Source organism: Pseudophryne corroboree, chromosome 2, assembly GCF_028390025.1.
Source record: "Pseudophryne corroboree isolate aPseCor3 chromosome 2, aPseCor3.hap2, whole genome shotgun sequence".
Taxonomy (NCBI): domain Eukaryota; kingdom Metazoa; phylum Chordata; class Amphibia; order Anura; family Myobatrachidae; genus Pseudophryne; species Pseudophryne corroboree.
Genome location: NC_086445.1, coordinates 274,303,285 through 274,316,804, shown reverse-complemented (window position 1 = coordinate 274,316,804; position 13,520 = coordinate 274,303,285). Strand labels below are relative to the sequence as shown.

Here is a 13,520-nt window from a genome sequence, read left to right as displayed (position 1 = left end):
TACCATCCAGCTTATATTGTGGCCATAAACCGTGAGATACACAACCTATATGGACACAATATCTGTGTTCTCCCCCACGGGAGGAGACATTCCACTGTGAAGGATCAGGGGAAAAGTCCGTAAACTACCTGATGCAGCTGACTTTGCAACTGCAAAAAGATTGCATTGGAGAGACATGCTGAACGATTTGTAGTGTCCAACCAATTGAGATTGGTTGCACCAATGTACAGTAGAACAGGGTCGGACTGGCCCATAGGGGTACCAGGGAAACCACTGGTAGGCCCCACTGCCTGAGAGCCCACTCCTTCCTCTAGGGATCAGGTTCCAGACTGTGCACTTGTATTATACATGGTAGATACAGTATGTCGCATTACACTGCACTAGACTATTGTGTATGTCAAGCCTCTGTGGAGGCTGCCCACACCCCCTTTGTAGGCTGGCCACACCCTTAAGTATGGGCCCCTATCACTGCATTCCCCCGGTGGGCCCTTCATGCCCCAGTCCGACACAGCAGTAGAATTATCTGGACTATCTGCCAATATCAAACTCACCACCTAGATAATTGTATAATGTATATCATAACTCTAAGTGAACCCTTGATTAGTTTGGACTGAAGATGCAGATGGGCTATAATGGTATAAAATGACCCAGGGTATTATCAGCATAACAAAACAATAAAGCACAAGACAGTCGTTAGTTTAGGTACTGCAGTACTTTAACCTCTCACATCACTAACAGAAAAGAGCAGCTACTTTTCTGAAAACGTTCACCAAATTTTTTATACAGAACTTTACCAAGGAAGGTAAACAAGAACTCTCCTATAATGGGGCACTCAATTGGTGTTCGAATGCATGTGCTACACCATTGGATCAATAATAGGGAAAGAAAAAAAGGGGGAAAGATAGAAATAGAAAAACAATCTATTGAAACTTAACTTTTATTGTAGATCAATAATTAAAATGGTTTGGAGATTGTACTCTCTTTATCTAAAAAGGCGAAATATAAACACATTACATACAATACAACATGTAACAAAATAAAAGGTACAAGTAATCTATAAACTCCGACGGGCCTTAGCCCTCTCAATTAATGGAGAGTAAATTTATGAATGACACCAGCAGAGAATTAGTCAAGACCTTAAGGCATATTTCTTGGTTCTGCTGCCTCGTATGTGCTATTGCATTATATACGTAGGTGAGAGACCCTTGCTTGTGCCAGTCTCTAGAGTCATAGACAGTTCCAGAGCATCAACGGAGAGTGTCTCATTCACTTCTGCTTTTGGTTGGTGACCCAAGGGTCAGTGCAGCCAATGAGAGAGCTACTGACACTGAACCTGCTCTGGTGTTGAAAAGAGTACAGAGTGTGTAAAAGGCAAGACTATATAGCAAACTTCGTGGTTCTGCTACCACGCATGTGCTACAGCATTATATGCGTGTTGAGAGACCATTACTGATGCTAGTCAATGGAAATATAGATTAGGCCAGTCAATATGCACTGTGTCTCATTCGCCTCAGATGCTGGCTAATAATACTCAGATCAGTGCAGCCGGTTCAGGGGTTACTGACGCTTTGCTATTGTGGTATTGAAAATACAGAAGGCACTGTGAATTTCATCTATTATCATCTAATGCATGCTATCTCCAGTAAATATCAACATATACTGTTTGTCACAGAGAGGATAATACTCTCTCAACACCTATCATAGGTGTTACTCAGATTATATTTCTTATATGCATAGATGAATGGTTCATCAAAGTTGTAGCTTTTTAAACTACTGTTATTTCAATTAAATCTTGCTGGCTTTAGTGTTCCATTAGCCTTTATATCTCATACTCCTATACGGACAATAATAATCAATCCTCCTATAACGTTCACCAAATGTCTGTCTGCACCAGTCTGCAGTATGTTAAACTTGTAATTATCACTGGGTACTAATACAATAACAGAATATAAGATTATTGAACATACTGAGAAATACACCTTTTAAGTCTATTTGTATTTCTGTTACTTTTTCAATGTTCTTTTCTGCTTTTTACTTCTATTTGATGCTTCTTTCTTCTTATTCTGCACATTCTGTGAATCAGATTTTGATGTGAAGTTTCTACTGCGGTGGGGGTTGATGGGTCTTCATAGAGGACATATTTTCCTGTATTACTTCCATTTTTTGCACTTTAGAACAGTCTATTTCTTGCTTACAAGTCCACTAATGTAGTTTAATGATTTTTGTACCTGGCAAATATATTTTTGCATTGTCTCAAATGTGCTTTGAGAACTATTTGAAATTCTCAGCAAATTCTTCATCCTATTTAATAGACTGTAGGTTTGATGTCTTTTTGAATACAGGTACCATTCAGTCTCATCAATCCATGTCTTCAGTTGGAAGATATTCTTCGGATCTTTTAACTACAACAATAAGGAAAAATTACAATGGCAACACAATAATTGTAATAATATTTTAAGAGTGTAATTGAAGGTCAAAAGGATAGTTGCATAATTAAAGGGCAGAAGAATAGTACAACAGTTGAATGGTTATAAGGATATCCACGCTTGAGTAGGGGTGACTTAATTAGTAACTGACGCATTTTGATTTATCCAACAGTGGTAGGGTGCCTTGAGAACTGGTTTTGGGAACCACTGAGTTAAGTTAAAGAGTCTAATAATTGCTTGATGAGCACTGAACCCCCCTCCAAAATCCTACCCTTGTCTTCTTGCCAGTAGTTGGGGAAACACTAGGGGGGTAATTTCGAGTTGATCGCTAGCTGCCGTTGTTCACTGCGTAGCGATCAGTCAAAAAAAGGCTAATCTGTGCATGCTCCGCAATGCGCATCCACGTCGTACGGGTACAAAGTCCATTGTGGTTTTGCACTGGTTCTAGCAACGATTCCAATCGCATAGCCGGCCGCAAGGAGATTGACAGAAAGAGGGCGTTTCTGGGTGTCAACTGACCGTTTTCAGGGAGTGCTTAGAAAAATGCAGGCGTGGCAGAAAAAACACAGGCGTGGCTGGGCTTTCGCTGGGCAGGTGTGTGACGTCAAAAGCCGTCCCTCCGTCATTAGAATCAACGCACATGAAGAGTAACTACAGGGCTGCTCTTGTTTTGCACAAAAAGATTTTGCAGATGCTCTGCTGCACAAGCGTTCGCTCTTCTGCAAAGCGAAAATACACTCCCCAGTGGGCGGCGACAATTGTTTGCATGGCTGCTAAAAACTGCTAGCGAGCGATCAACTCGGAATGACCCCCTATATGCGCTGTCTATTATGTGGGGTATGTATTGGAGAGGAAGTTTACTCTGTGTTGCATGTGTTTTTTTGTTTTGCAGAACTTAATAGTGATATGTTAAAAGTATAGGGCCCACTTGTTAATTATATCTTTATGTACACCACTGAACTTTCAGTTTGTTAGGAGTCTAATTTATGGCACCACTAGTCAGAATTAGTTTGATTACACCGGTCACCACAAATTTTTAGTCTGGGTTCTGCATATCTGACTTTCATTTCTTCCACATTACTAATTAAAAAAAAATGTTTTACCCGAAAAAGTTTGCTTTGTAGCTATCAGAATGAAATTACATATTTTAAGAAAATTTCCCTGTTTTCATAACTTTATTGTATGTAAAAATAAAACAAACTTTTGTTATGAATTTGAATTACTTTTATTTTTTTATTTTTTTTAAAACAAACAACTACTGTAACAGAATATATAAAACAAGTTTAGAAACAAATATTTTTTGGATTTCTTCTGTAATTGTATGGACTTTCTCGTATTAGACCCCAAATATAATCCCCCATCATACTCACATTGTATTGCCCCTGATAATGATGTTCAAAGTCCATCACATCTTGATGGAAACGTTCACCTTGCTCTTCCGAATAGGTACGCATGTTATCTTTTCTGCATTTGTTTGTATATGCTTAGCTGCCTTTTGCCATGTGACAGGTCAAAGGGTAAGATCCTCCATTTTTGTTTCTACTCAGTTGTCTGTTTATGAGTTGCTGACAGGCTGTGTTAAGTCTCCTCTACCTCAGATACTTATATCTTATTTCCATGCACTGTTTATTCTCTTATTTGTTACAGAACTACAGCTATATTATATGGACAATCATTCCAGTCTGTATTAATAAAAGGTTTACAGTTCCAGAAATCTCATCGTCTGTGCATTGAGAGATGTACATGGTTTATCTATCTGAATTACACACTGCTTACGTGTAATGAGGGTCAGAATACCACTTGCTTTCCCCCCGCTCATCCCCTCCCTTACTTACTAAAACATGCTTCTCTTTATTTGGTCATTCAGAAACTTCAATATTTATTGATCATTGTAAAAGAGATAAAAGCAAAGTTTTTCAAAAATAAATAAAGGTTTTGGTTATTGTTCGATATAGAGAATAAAAAAATAGTAATTAAAATAAAGACTCAAAAAAATATTTTTTGTTGACCGATGTCTTTGGAGCTGCTAGCGTATTAATAAAGTGTTATTAGAGTCATTATCCGCCAATATATTACTGACAGCTTTCTATGTTTGGGGAGAATGCCATCCATAAGTCTTCACTGATAAGTGCTAAGAAGATGCAAAGATAAAAATGGCAAAACTAAAAGTCATTTAACCTCTTAACTTTAAAAAAAAAATGGTCACAAATTGTCGTAATTTTTAATGAGCGAATTAGGTGAATAACATGCATTTAAACTTATCCAAAATTATTTTATTTAAAATAATTTTCCACCCAGCGCTGCTTGGGCATCACTTTTGACTAATCCCTGTCCTTTGTCCCACACGTCCAATCTCTGACTCAATCCTGTTGGGTCCAGCTATGCAACATCACTTGCACTTATCACTTATCCACTCACTGGTCATCTCATGGCTCAACTATTGCAACATTCTCTTCACTGGCCTCCCACGCTCCCATCTCGCTCCCATCCAGTCTGTACCCAACTCGGCAGCTAGAATATCTTCCTCTCCCAAGTCTCCACATCTGCCACTCCCCTTCAATAAAACCTGCACTGGCTCCCATTCCCATAGAGAATCCTCTTCAAACTCCTCACTCTCACATACAAAGCCATATCTCTACTACTTCCTACATCTCTAACCTTATCTCACTACTTACTCCCTCCCGCCCGCTCCGGTTGGACAATGACCGTTGCCTCTCCTCTACCCTGGTCACTGCATCCCATGCGCGAATCCAAGATTTTTCACTGGAAAGAACTCCCACGCTTTATTATACGGTCTCCAACCTTGCAAAGCTTCAAATGGGCACTGAAAACCCACCTGTTCATCAAAGCATACCCTTCTGCATAACTTAGTCTGGAGGCCACTCCCCTTTCCCCCTGCCTCATGCCTTGGCCATCTTTGCCTCACTTACTTCCTGCCATCAGGCCACCTTCGGCTTGCTCAAACCTAATGTCATATGTCTGTTTCCATACTCCCTCTAGATTTTTAAGCTCCTTCCCTCCTGTTCTCACAGCCCTATTCTCTTGCACAGTTCTACCCTACTCTGCGACTATCCCTGCCTGCATCTCCTCTTGCTCATAACCTTTTATCCCTTTCAATGGCTGCCAACCCCTAGTAGTATGCCGATTACTCCTTTGTTTCCTTACACCTCTGCTGCACTGTATACTAGTAGTATGCTGATGTATCCCTTTCAATGGCTGCCAACCCCTAGTAGTATGCCGATTACTCCTTTGTTTCCTTACATCTCTGCTGCATTGTATACTAGTAGTATACCGATGTATCCCTTTCAATGGCTGCCAAGCCCTAGTAGTATGCTGATTACTCCTTTGTTTCCTTACATCTCTGCGGCATTGTATACTAAGAACTGTGGTGCTAATTGCTACCTGTGCTCTGTTTTAGTTTTTCAGTTACTGTAATGTTAAGTTCTATGTACACAGTATTGTTCTAATGTTTGCTGTATGTACGGGGCTGTGAACCACTTGTGGCATCTTATAAGTAAAATGTAATTAATAATATCAATAACATCGGTAACTTTGCAACTTTCATTTTCCCAGTGGCAGCAGCCACCAGGTACATACTGATGGGATGGGGGGTAAATTACATTTCCTCAGCGCCTGCTGACATTAGCGGTGGGTGGTCCTGCCGAGCTGACTGATCAGCAGCTATCAGCGGCACGGCAGGCACTGGAGGAGGGTGCAGGGAAGCAGAGAGACCGGGAGGTCCCTTTGAGAGCAGCAGCTGCAGGAAGACTCTCTTCCTGCAGCCACCCGTGCTGTGTATCTGGCTGGTTGCATCACTTGCAACCAGATCAGATAACGCACTGCCTGGTGTGGTCACAAACCATGCCAAGCAAGTGGTTAAAGGATTAGTTGAAAAATACTGTCTTTGTTTTACATATACAGTAGGCACTACATAGGGGCAATTGTATAATTTGGAGGATGCAGAAAAGGGAGGTACAGTAAGCTGTTGTAAAATGTATGTAATAATCTTTCTGTTCTGTAAAGAGCCACCACTTGGATATCAAGTACAATAGAATATGGAGTGATTTTACTTCTATAATAAGTGCCACCACTTTTTGCTTCCTCCAGATTTATAAAATACCCCCATACCATATAGCACAGAGCTTTTGTCAGTGACTTTCCTCCTCTATAGTACAATTATTCTTAAGACCTTAATAAAGTTTTACAAGGACATATCAAACCCATACCTGAAATTGTAATATGACTTACCATAAGTTTAGACCCAACGTTGAATGTAACTCTCTCTTTCTCTTTTGTGAATGAAAGGTAGATTTGATCTTGGGTTAACATTTTAACTTCAACATTGGGATTTAGCTTCAAAGTGATTGACTGAAAGGGGGGAGCATGCACATGCTGGCTGACATCCCACCAAGTCCAATGTTTCTTCCATGTCCCACTCTCATCAAAGTAAAAGCCACCGAAAGGATCCAGCACAGTCCTTATGCACAGATATTACATGTCAACAATTGCTAGTAATGAAAATCAGAATCTGGATAACAATAGTTCATGTTTTTGCTATGAAACGTTAATAGCAGTTCAAGTACTCACATTTTTGGGATTCAGAAACAAAGATACCACACTGTCATGAAGTTTCCAGAGAGCATGAAACCACCCCATAATTTTGTCTTAGTTCTAAATCCCACAATAAAAAGAAAGATTCGGAGGTCATGTGTGTTATGCTGTTCCATTTAAGCTGTATCCTATGTAATTATCATTGTACAGAATCCAGTTCACACAGGGGAAAATTTATCAAAGCTTGGAGAAAGATAAAGTGGAGAGATAGATAAAGTACTAACCATCCAGCTTCTATCTGTCATTTTACATGCCCCCTCATAGGGGCACTATTTAAATGTATAAATGATTTTAGTTATGGAGGTAATGAATTAAATTGGAGGAATCTGAAAATGTTCAACTATATTCCATGGAAAGACAATATGATTTAACACTATGGGGCATATTTATTGTAGTTTGTTACTAATCTCCAGCCAATGGTGCTCCAGCCTGTCAAGTGTTTGAAAAATGACAGGAGCTAATTGGTTGGACCCTTATTTAGATTAGGAATGTTAATATTTGTAACGAGTGCTAACAAAAATATCACTCACTATTAAATATGCCCCTATATCCTATTAAAAAATGTTTTAGTAGGATGTATAAATATCTTTTTTAATTTTGTAAAAGAGTAGTTTTTTTGCATACTTAAGAAAACAGACAATTTGATATTCATTCTCTAACCAACCAGATAATTACCTATCTTTTTAATGCTGTGTGCTGAACCAGTCACCAAAATATCTAAACATAGCAACCATATTACATTGGTTCTATTAATTGATGTACTGTAATGTCGCATTAAATAAACTTTTTACTCAGCACAGGGTGAGGTGGAAGTCACAGCATAAATGGAAAATTAAGTTTACAGAACATATAGTACAAGGTATGACAACACTGAAGTTGAGGCAACATTTCTATTCTTCCTCTTTGATATATTTATTTATGATGTCTGAATGCCTATTTCATAACAAATTAACATTCATTTATTTTTATAATATTATACTTTAATTTGATATTTATTGTATCCCTTCCTTTAAAAGTGAAGGAAACAGATAAATAGTATTTACAATATTACTTTATAATAGTATATACAGGTTGAGTATCCCATATCCAAATATTCCGAAATACGGAATATTCCGAAATACGGACTTTTTTGAGTGAGAGTGAGATAGTGAAACCTTCGTTTTTTGATGGCTCAATGTACACAAACTAGAGATGAGCGCCTGAAATTTTTCGGGTTTTGTGTTTTGGTTTTGGGTTCGGTTCCGCGGCCGTGTTTTGGGTTCGAACGCGTTTTGGCAAAACCTCACCGAATTTTTTTTGTCGGATTCGGGTGTGTTTTGGATTCGGGTGTTTTTGTCAAAAAACACTAAAAAACAGCTTAAATCATAGAATTTGGGGGTCATTTTGATCCCAAAGTATTATTAACCTCAAAAACCATAATTTACACTCATTTTCAGTCTATTCTGAATACCTCACACCTCACAATATTATTTTTAGTCCTAAAATTTGCACCGAGGTCGCTGTGTGAGTAAGATAAGCGACCCTAGTGGCCGACACAAACACCGGGCCCATCTAGGAGTGGCACTGCAGTGTCACGCAGGATGTCCCTTCCAAAAAACCCTCCCCAAACAGCACATGACGCAAAGAAAAAAAGAGGCGCAATGAGGTAGCTGTGTGAGTAAGATTAGCGACCCTAGTGGCCGACACAAACACCGGGCCCATCTAGGAGTGGCACTGCAGTGTCACGCAGGATGGCCCTTCCAAAAAACCCTCCCCAAACAGCACATGACGCAAAGAAAAAAAGAGGCGCAATGAGGTAGCTGTGTGAGTAAGATTAGCGACCCTAGTGGCCGACACAAACACCGGGCCCATCTAGGAGTGGCACTGCAGTGTCACGCAGGATGTCCCTTCCAAAAAACCCTCCCCAAACAGCACATGATGCAAAGAAAAAAAGAGGCGCAATGAGGTAGCTGTGTGAGTAAGATTAGCGACCCTAGTGGCCGACACAAACACCGGGCCCATCTAGGAGTGGCACTGCAGTGTCACGCAGGATGTCCCTTCCAAAAAACCCTCCCCAAACAGCACATGACGCAAAGAAAAAAAGAGGCGCAATGAGGTAGCTGACTGTGTGAGTAAGATTAGCGACCCTAGTGGCCGACACAAACACCGGGCCCATTTAGGAGTGGCACTGCAGTGTCACGCAGGATGTCCCTTCCAAAAAACCCTCCCCAATCAGCACATGATGCAAAGAAAAAGAAAAGAAAAAAGAGGTGCAAGATGGAATTGTCCTTGGGCCCTCCCACCCACCCTTATGTTGTATAAACAAAACAGGACATGCACACTTTAACCAACCCATCATTTCAGTGACAGGGTCTGCCAAACGACTGTGACTGATATGACGGGTTGGTTTGGACCCCCCCCAAAAAAGAAGCAATTAATCTCTCCTTGCACAAACTGGCTCTACAGAGGCAAGATGTCCACCTCATCATCACCCTCCGATATATCACCGTGTACATCCCCCTCCTCACAGATTATCAATTCGTCCCCACTGGAATCCACCATCTCAGCTCCCTGTGTACTTTGTGGAGGCAATTGCTGCTGGTCAATGTCTCCGCGGTGGAATTGATTATAATTCATTTTAATGAACATCATCTTCTCCACATTTTCTGGATGTAACCTCGTACGCCGATTGCTGACAAGGTGAGCGGCGGCACTAAACACTCTTTCGGAGTACACACTTGTGGGAGGGCAACTTAGGTAGAATAAAGCCAGTTTGTGCAAGGGCCTCCAAATTGCCTCTTTTTCCTGCCAGTATAAGTACGGACTGTGTGACGTGCCTACTTGGATGCGGTCACTCATATAATCCTCCACCATTCTATCAATGTTGAGAGAATCATATGCAGTGACAGTAGACGACATGTCCGTAATCGTTGTCAGGTCCTTCAGTCCGGACCAGATGTCAGCATCAGCAGTCGCTCCAGACTGCCCTGCATCACCGCCAGCGGGTGGGCTCGGAATTCTGAGCCTTTTCCTCGCACCGCCAGTTGCGGGAGAATGTGAAGGAGGAGATGTTGACAGGTCGCGTTCCGCTTGACTTGACAATTTTGTCACCAGCAGGTCTTTCAACCCCAGCAGACTTGTGTCTGCCGGAAAGAGAGATCCAAGGTAGGCTTTAAATCTAGGATCGAGCACGGTGGCCAAAATGTAGTGCTCTGATTTCAACAGATTGACCACCCGTGAATCCTTGTTAAGCGAATTAAGGGCTCCATCCACAAGTCCCACATGCCTAGCGGAATCGCTCCGTGTTAGCTCCTCCTTCAATGTCTCCAGCTTCTTCTGCAAAAGCCTGATGAGGGGAATGACCTGACTCAGGCTGGCAGTGTCTGAACTGACTTCACGTGTGGCAAGTTCAAAGGGCATCAGAACCTTGCACAACGTTGAAATCATTCTCCACTGCGCCTGAGACAGGTGCATTCCACCTACTATATCGTGCTCAATTGTATAGGCTTGAATGGCCTTTTGCTGCTCCTCCAACCTCTGAAGCATATAGAGGGTTGAATTCCACCTCGTTACCACTTCTTGCTTCAGATGATGGCAGGGCAGGTTCAGTAGTTTTTGGTGGTGCTCCAGTCTTCTGTACGTGGTGCCTGTACGCCGAAAGTGTCCCGCAATTCTTCTGGCCACCGACAGCATCTCTTGCACGCCCCTGTCGTTTTTAAAAAAATTCTGCACCACCAAATTCAAGGTATGTGCAAAACATGGGACGTGCTGGAATTTGCCCATATTTAATGCACACACAATATTGCTGGCGTTGTCCGATGCCACAAATCCACAGGAGAGTCCAATTGGGGTAAGCCATTCCGCGATGATCTTCCTCAGTTGCCGTAAGAGGTTTTCAGCTGTGTGCGTATTCTGGAAAGCGGTGATACAAAGCGTAGCCTGCCTAGGAAAGAGTTGGCGTTTGCGAGATGCTGCTACTGGTGCCGCCGCTGCTGTTCTTGCGGCGGGAGTCCATACATCTACCCAGTGGGCTGTCACAGTCATATAGTCCTGACCCTGCCCTGCTCCACTTGTCCACATGTCCGTGGTTAAGTGGACATTGGGTACAACTGCATTTTTTAGGACACTGGTGAGTCTTTTTCTGACGTCCGTGTACATTCTCGGTATCGCCTGCCTAGAGAAGTGGAACCTAGATGGTATTTGGTAACGGGGGCACACTGCCTCAATAAATTGTCTAGTTCCCTGTGAACTAACGGCGGATACCGGACGCACGTCTAACACCAACATAGTTGTCAAGGCCTCAGTTATCCGCTTTGCAGCAGGATGACTGCTGTGATATTTCATCTTCCTCGCAAAGGACTGTTGAACAGTCAATTGCTTACTGGAAGTAGTACAAGTGGGCTTACGACTTCCCCTCTGGGATGACCATCGACTCCCAGCAGCAACAACAGCAGCGCCAGCAGCAGTAGGCGTTACACGCAAGGATGCATCGGAGGAATCCCAGGCAGGAGAGGAATCGTCAGAATTGCCAGTGACATGGCCTGCAGGACTATTGGCATTCCTGGGGAAGGAGGAAATTGACACTGAGGGAGTTGGTGGGGTGGTTTGCGTGAGCTTGGTTACAAGAGGAAGGGATTTACTGGTCAGTGGACTGCTTCCGCTGTCACCCAAAGTTTTTGAACTTGTCACTGACTTATAATGAATGCGCTGCAGGTGACGTATAAGGGAGGATGTTCCGAGGTGGTTAACGTCCTTACCCCTACTTATTACAGCTTGACAAAGGGAACACACGGCTTGACACCTGTTGTCCGCATTTCTGGTGAAATACCTCCACACCGAAGAGCTGATTTTTTTGGTATTTTCACCTGGCATGTCAACGGCCATATTCCTCCCACGGACAACAGGTGTCTCCCCGGGTGCCTGACTTAAACAAACCACCTCACCATCAGAATCCTCCTGGTCAATTTCCTCCCCAGCGCCAGCAACACCCATATCCTCCTCATCCTGGTGTACTTCAACACTGACATCTTCAATCTGACTATCAGGAACTGGACTACGGGTGCTCCTTCCAGCACTTGCAGGGGGCGTGCAAATGGTGGAAGGCGCATGCTCTTCACGTCCAGTGTTGGGAAGGTCAGGCATCGCAACCGACACAATTGGACTCTCCTTGTGGATTTGGGATTTCGAAGAATGCACAGTTCTTTGCTGTGCTGCTTTTGCCAGCTTGAGTCTTTTCATTTTTCTAGCGAGAGGCTGAGTGCTTCCATCCTCATGTGAAGCTGAACCACTAGCCATGAACATAGGCCAGGGCCTCAGCCGTTCCTTGCCACTCCGTGTCGTAAATGGCATATTGGCAAGTTTACGCTTCTCCTCCGACAATTTTATTTTAGGTTTGGAGTCCTTTTTTTTCTGATATTTGGTGTTTTGGATTTGACATGCTCTGTACTATGACATTGGGCATCGGCCTTGGCAGACGACGTTGCTGGCATTTCATCGTCTCGGCCATGACTAGTGGCAGCAGCTTCAGCACGAGGTGGAAGTGGATCTTGATCTTTCCCTAATTTTGGAACCTCAACATTTTTGTTCTCCATATTTTAATAGGCACAACTAAAAGGCACCTCAGGTAAACAATGGAGATGGATACTAGTATACAATTATGGACTGCCTGCCGAGTGCAGACACAGAGGTAGCCACAGCCGTGAACTACCGTACTGTACTGTGTCTGCTGCTAATATAGACTGGTTGATAAAGAGATAGTATACTCGTAACTAGTATGACTATAAAGAAAGAAAAAAAAACCACGGTTAGGTGGTATATACAATTATGGACGGGCTGCCGAGTGCCGACACAGAGGTAGCCACAGCCGTGAACTACCACACTGTACTGTGTCTGCTGCTAATATATAGACTGGTTGATAAAGAGATAGTATACTCGTAACTAGTATGTATGTATAAAGAAAGAAAAAAAAACCACGGTTAGGTGGTATATACAATTATGGACGGGCTGCCGAGTGCCGACACAGAGGTAGCCACAGCCGTGAACTACCGCACTGTACTGTGTCTGCTGCTAATATAGACTGGTTGATAAAGAGATAGTATACTCGTAACTAGTATGTATGTATAAAGAAAGAAAAAAAAAACCACGGTTAGGTGGTATATACAATTATGGACGGGCTGCCGAGTGCCGACACAGAGGTAGCCACAGCCGTGAACTACCGCACTGTACTGTGTCTGCTGCTAATATAGACTGGTTGATAAAGAGATAGTATACTCGTAACTAGTATGACTATAAAGAAAGAAAAAAAAACCACGGTTAGGTGGTATATACAATTATGGACGGGCTGCCGAGTGCCGACACAGAGGTAGCCACAGCCGTGAACTACCGCACTGTACTGTGTCTGCTGCTAATATAGACTGGTTGATAAAGAGATAGTATACTACTAATATTATATATACTGGTGGTCAGGTCACTGGTCACTAGTCACACTGGCAGTGGCACTCCTGC

The 13,520-nt window shown here is 42.5% G+C and overlaps 1 protein-coding gene across 1 annotated transcript in view; it reads right to left on the bottom strand.

Moving 5' to 3' along the window:
- Positions 1 to 760: 760 nt before the first annotated feature.
- Positions 761 to 13,520, bottom strand: part of ERICH6B (glutamate rich 6B) — a 385,650-nt gene continuing 372,890 nt past the window's right edge. The window contains exons 14-15 of the mRNA XM_063952820.1: positions 6,675 to 6,903; positions 761 to 2,402 (exon numbers count right to left, since the gene is read on the bottom strand). Of these exons, the coding sequence (XP_063808890.1) occupies positions 2,181 to 2,402; positions 6,675 to 6,903 (451 nt within the window). The 3' untranslated portion in view covers positions 761 to 2,180. The remainder of the gene's footprint in view (positions 2,403 to 6,674; positions 6,904 to 13,520) is intronic.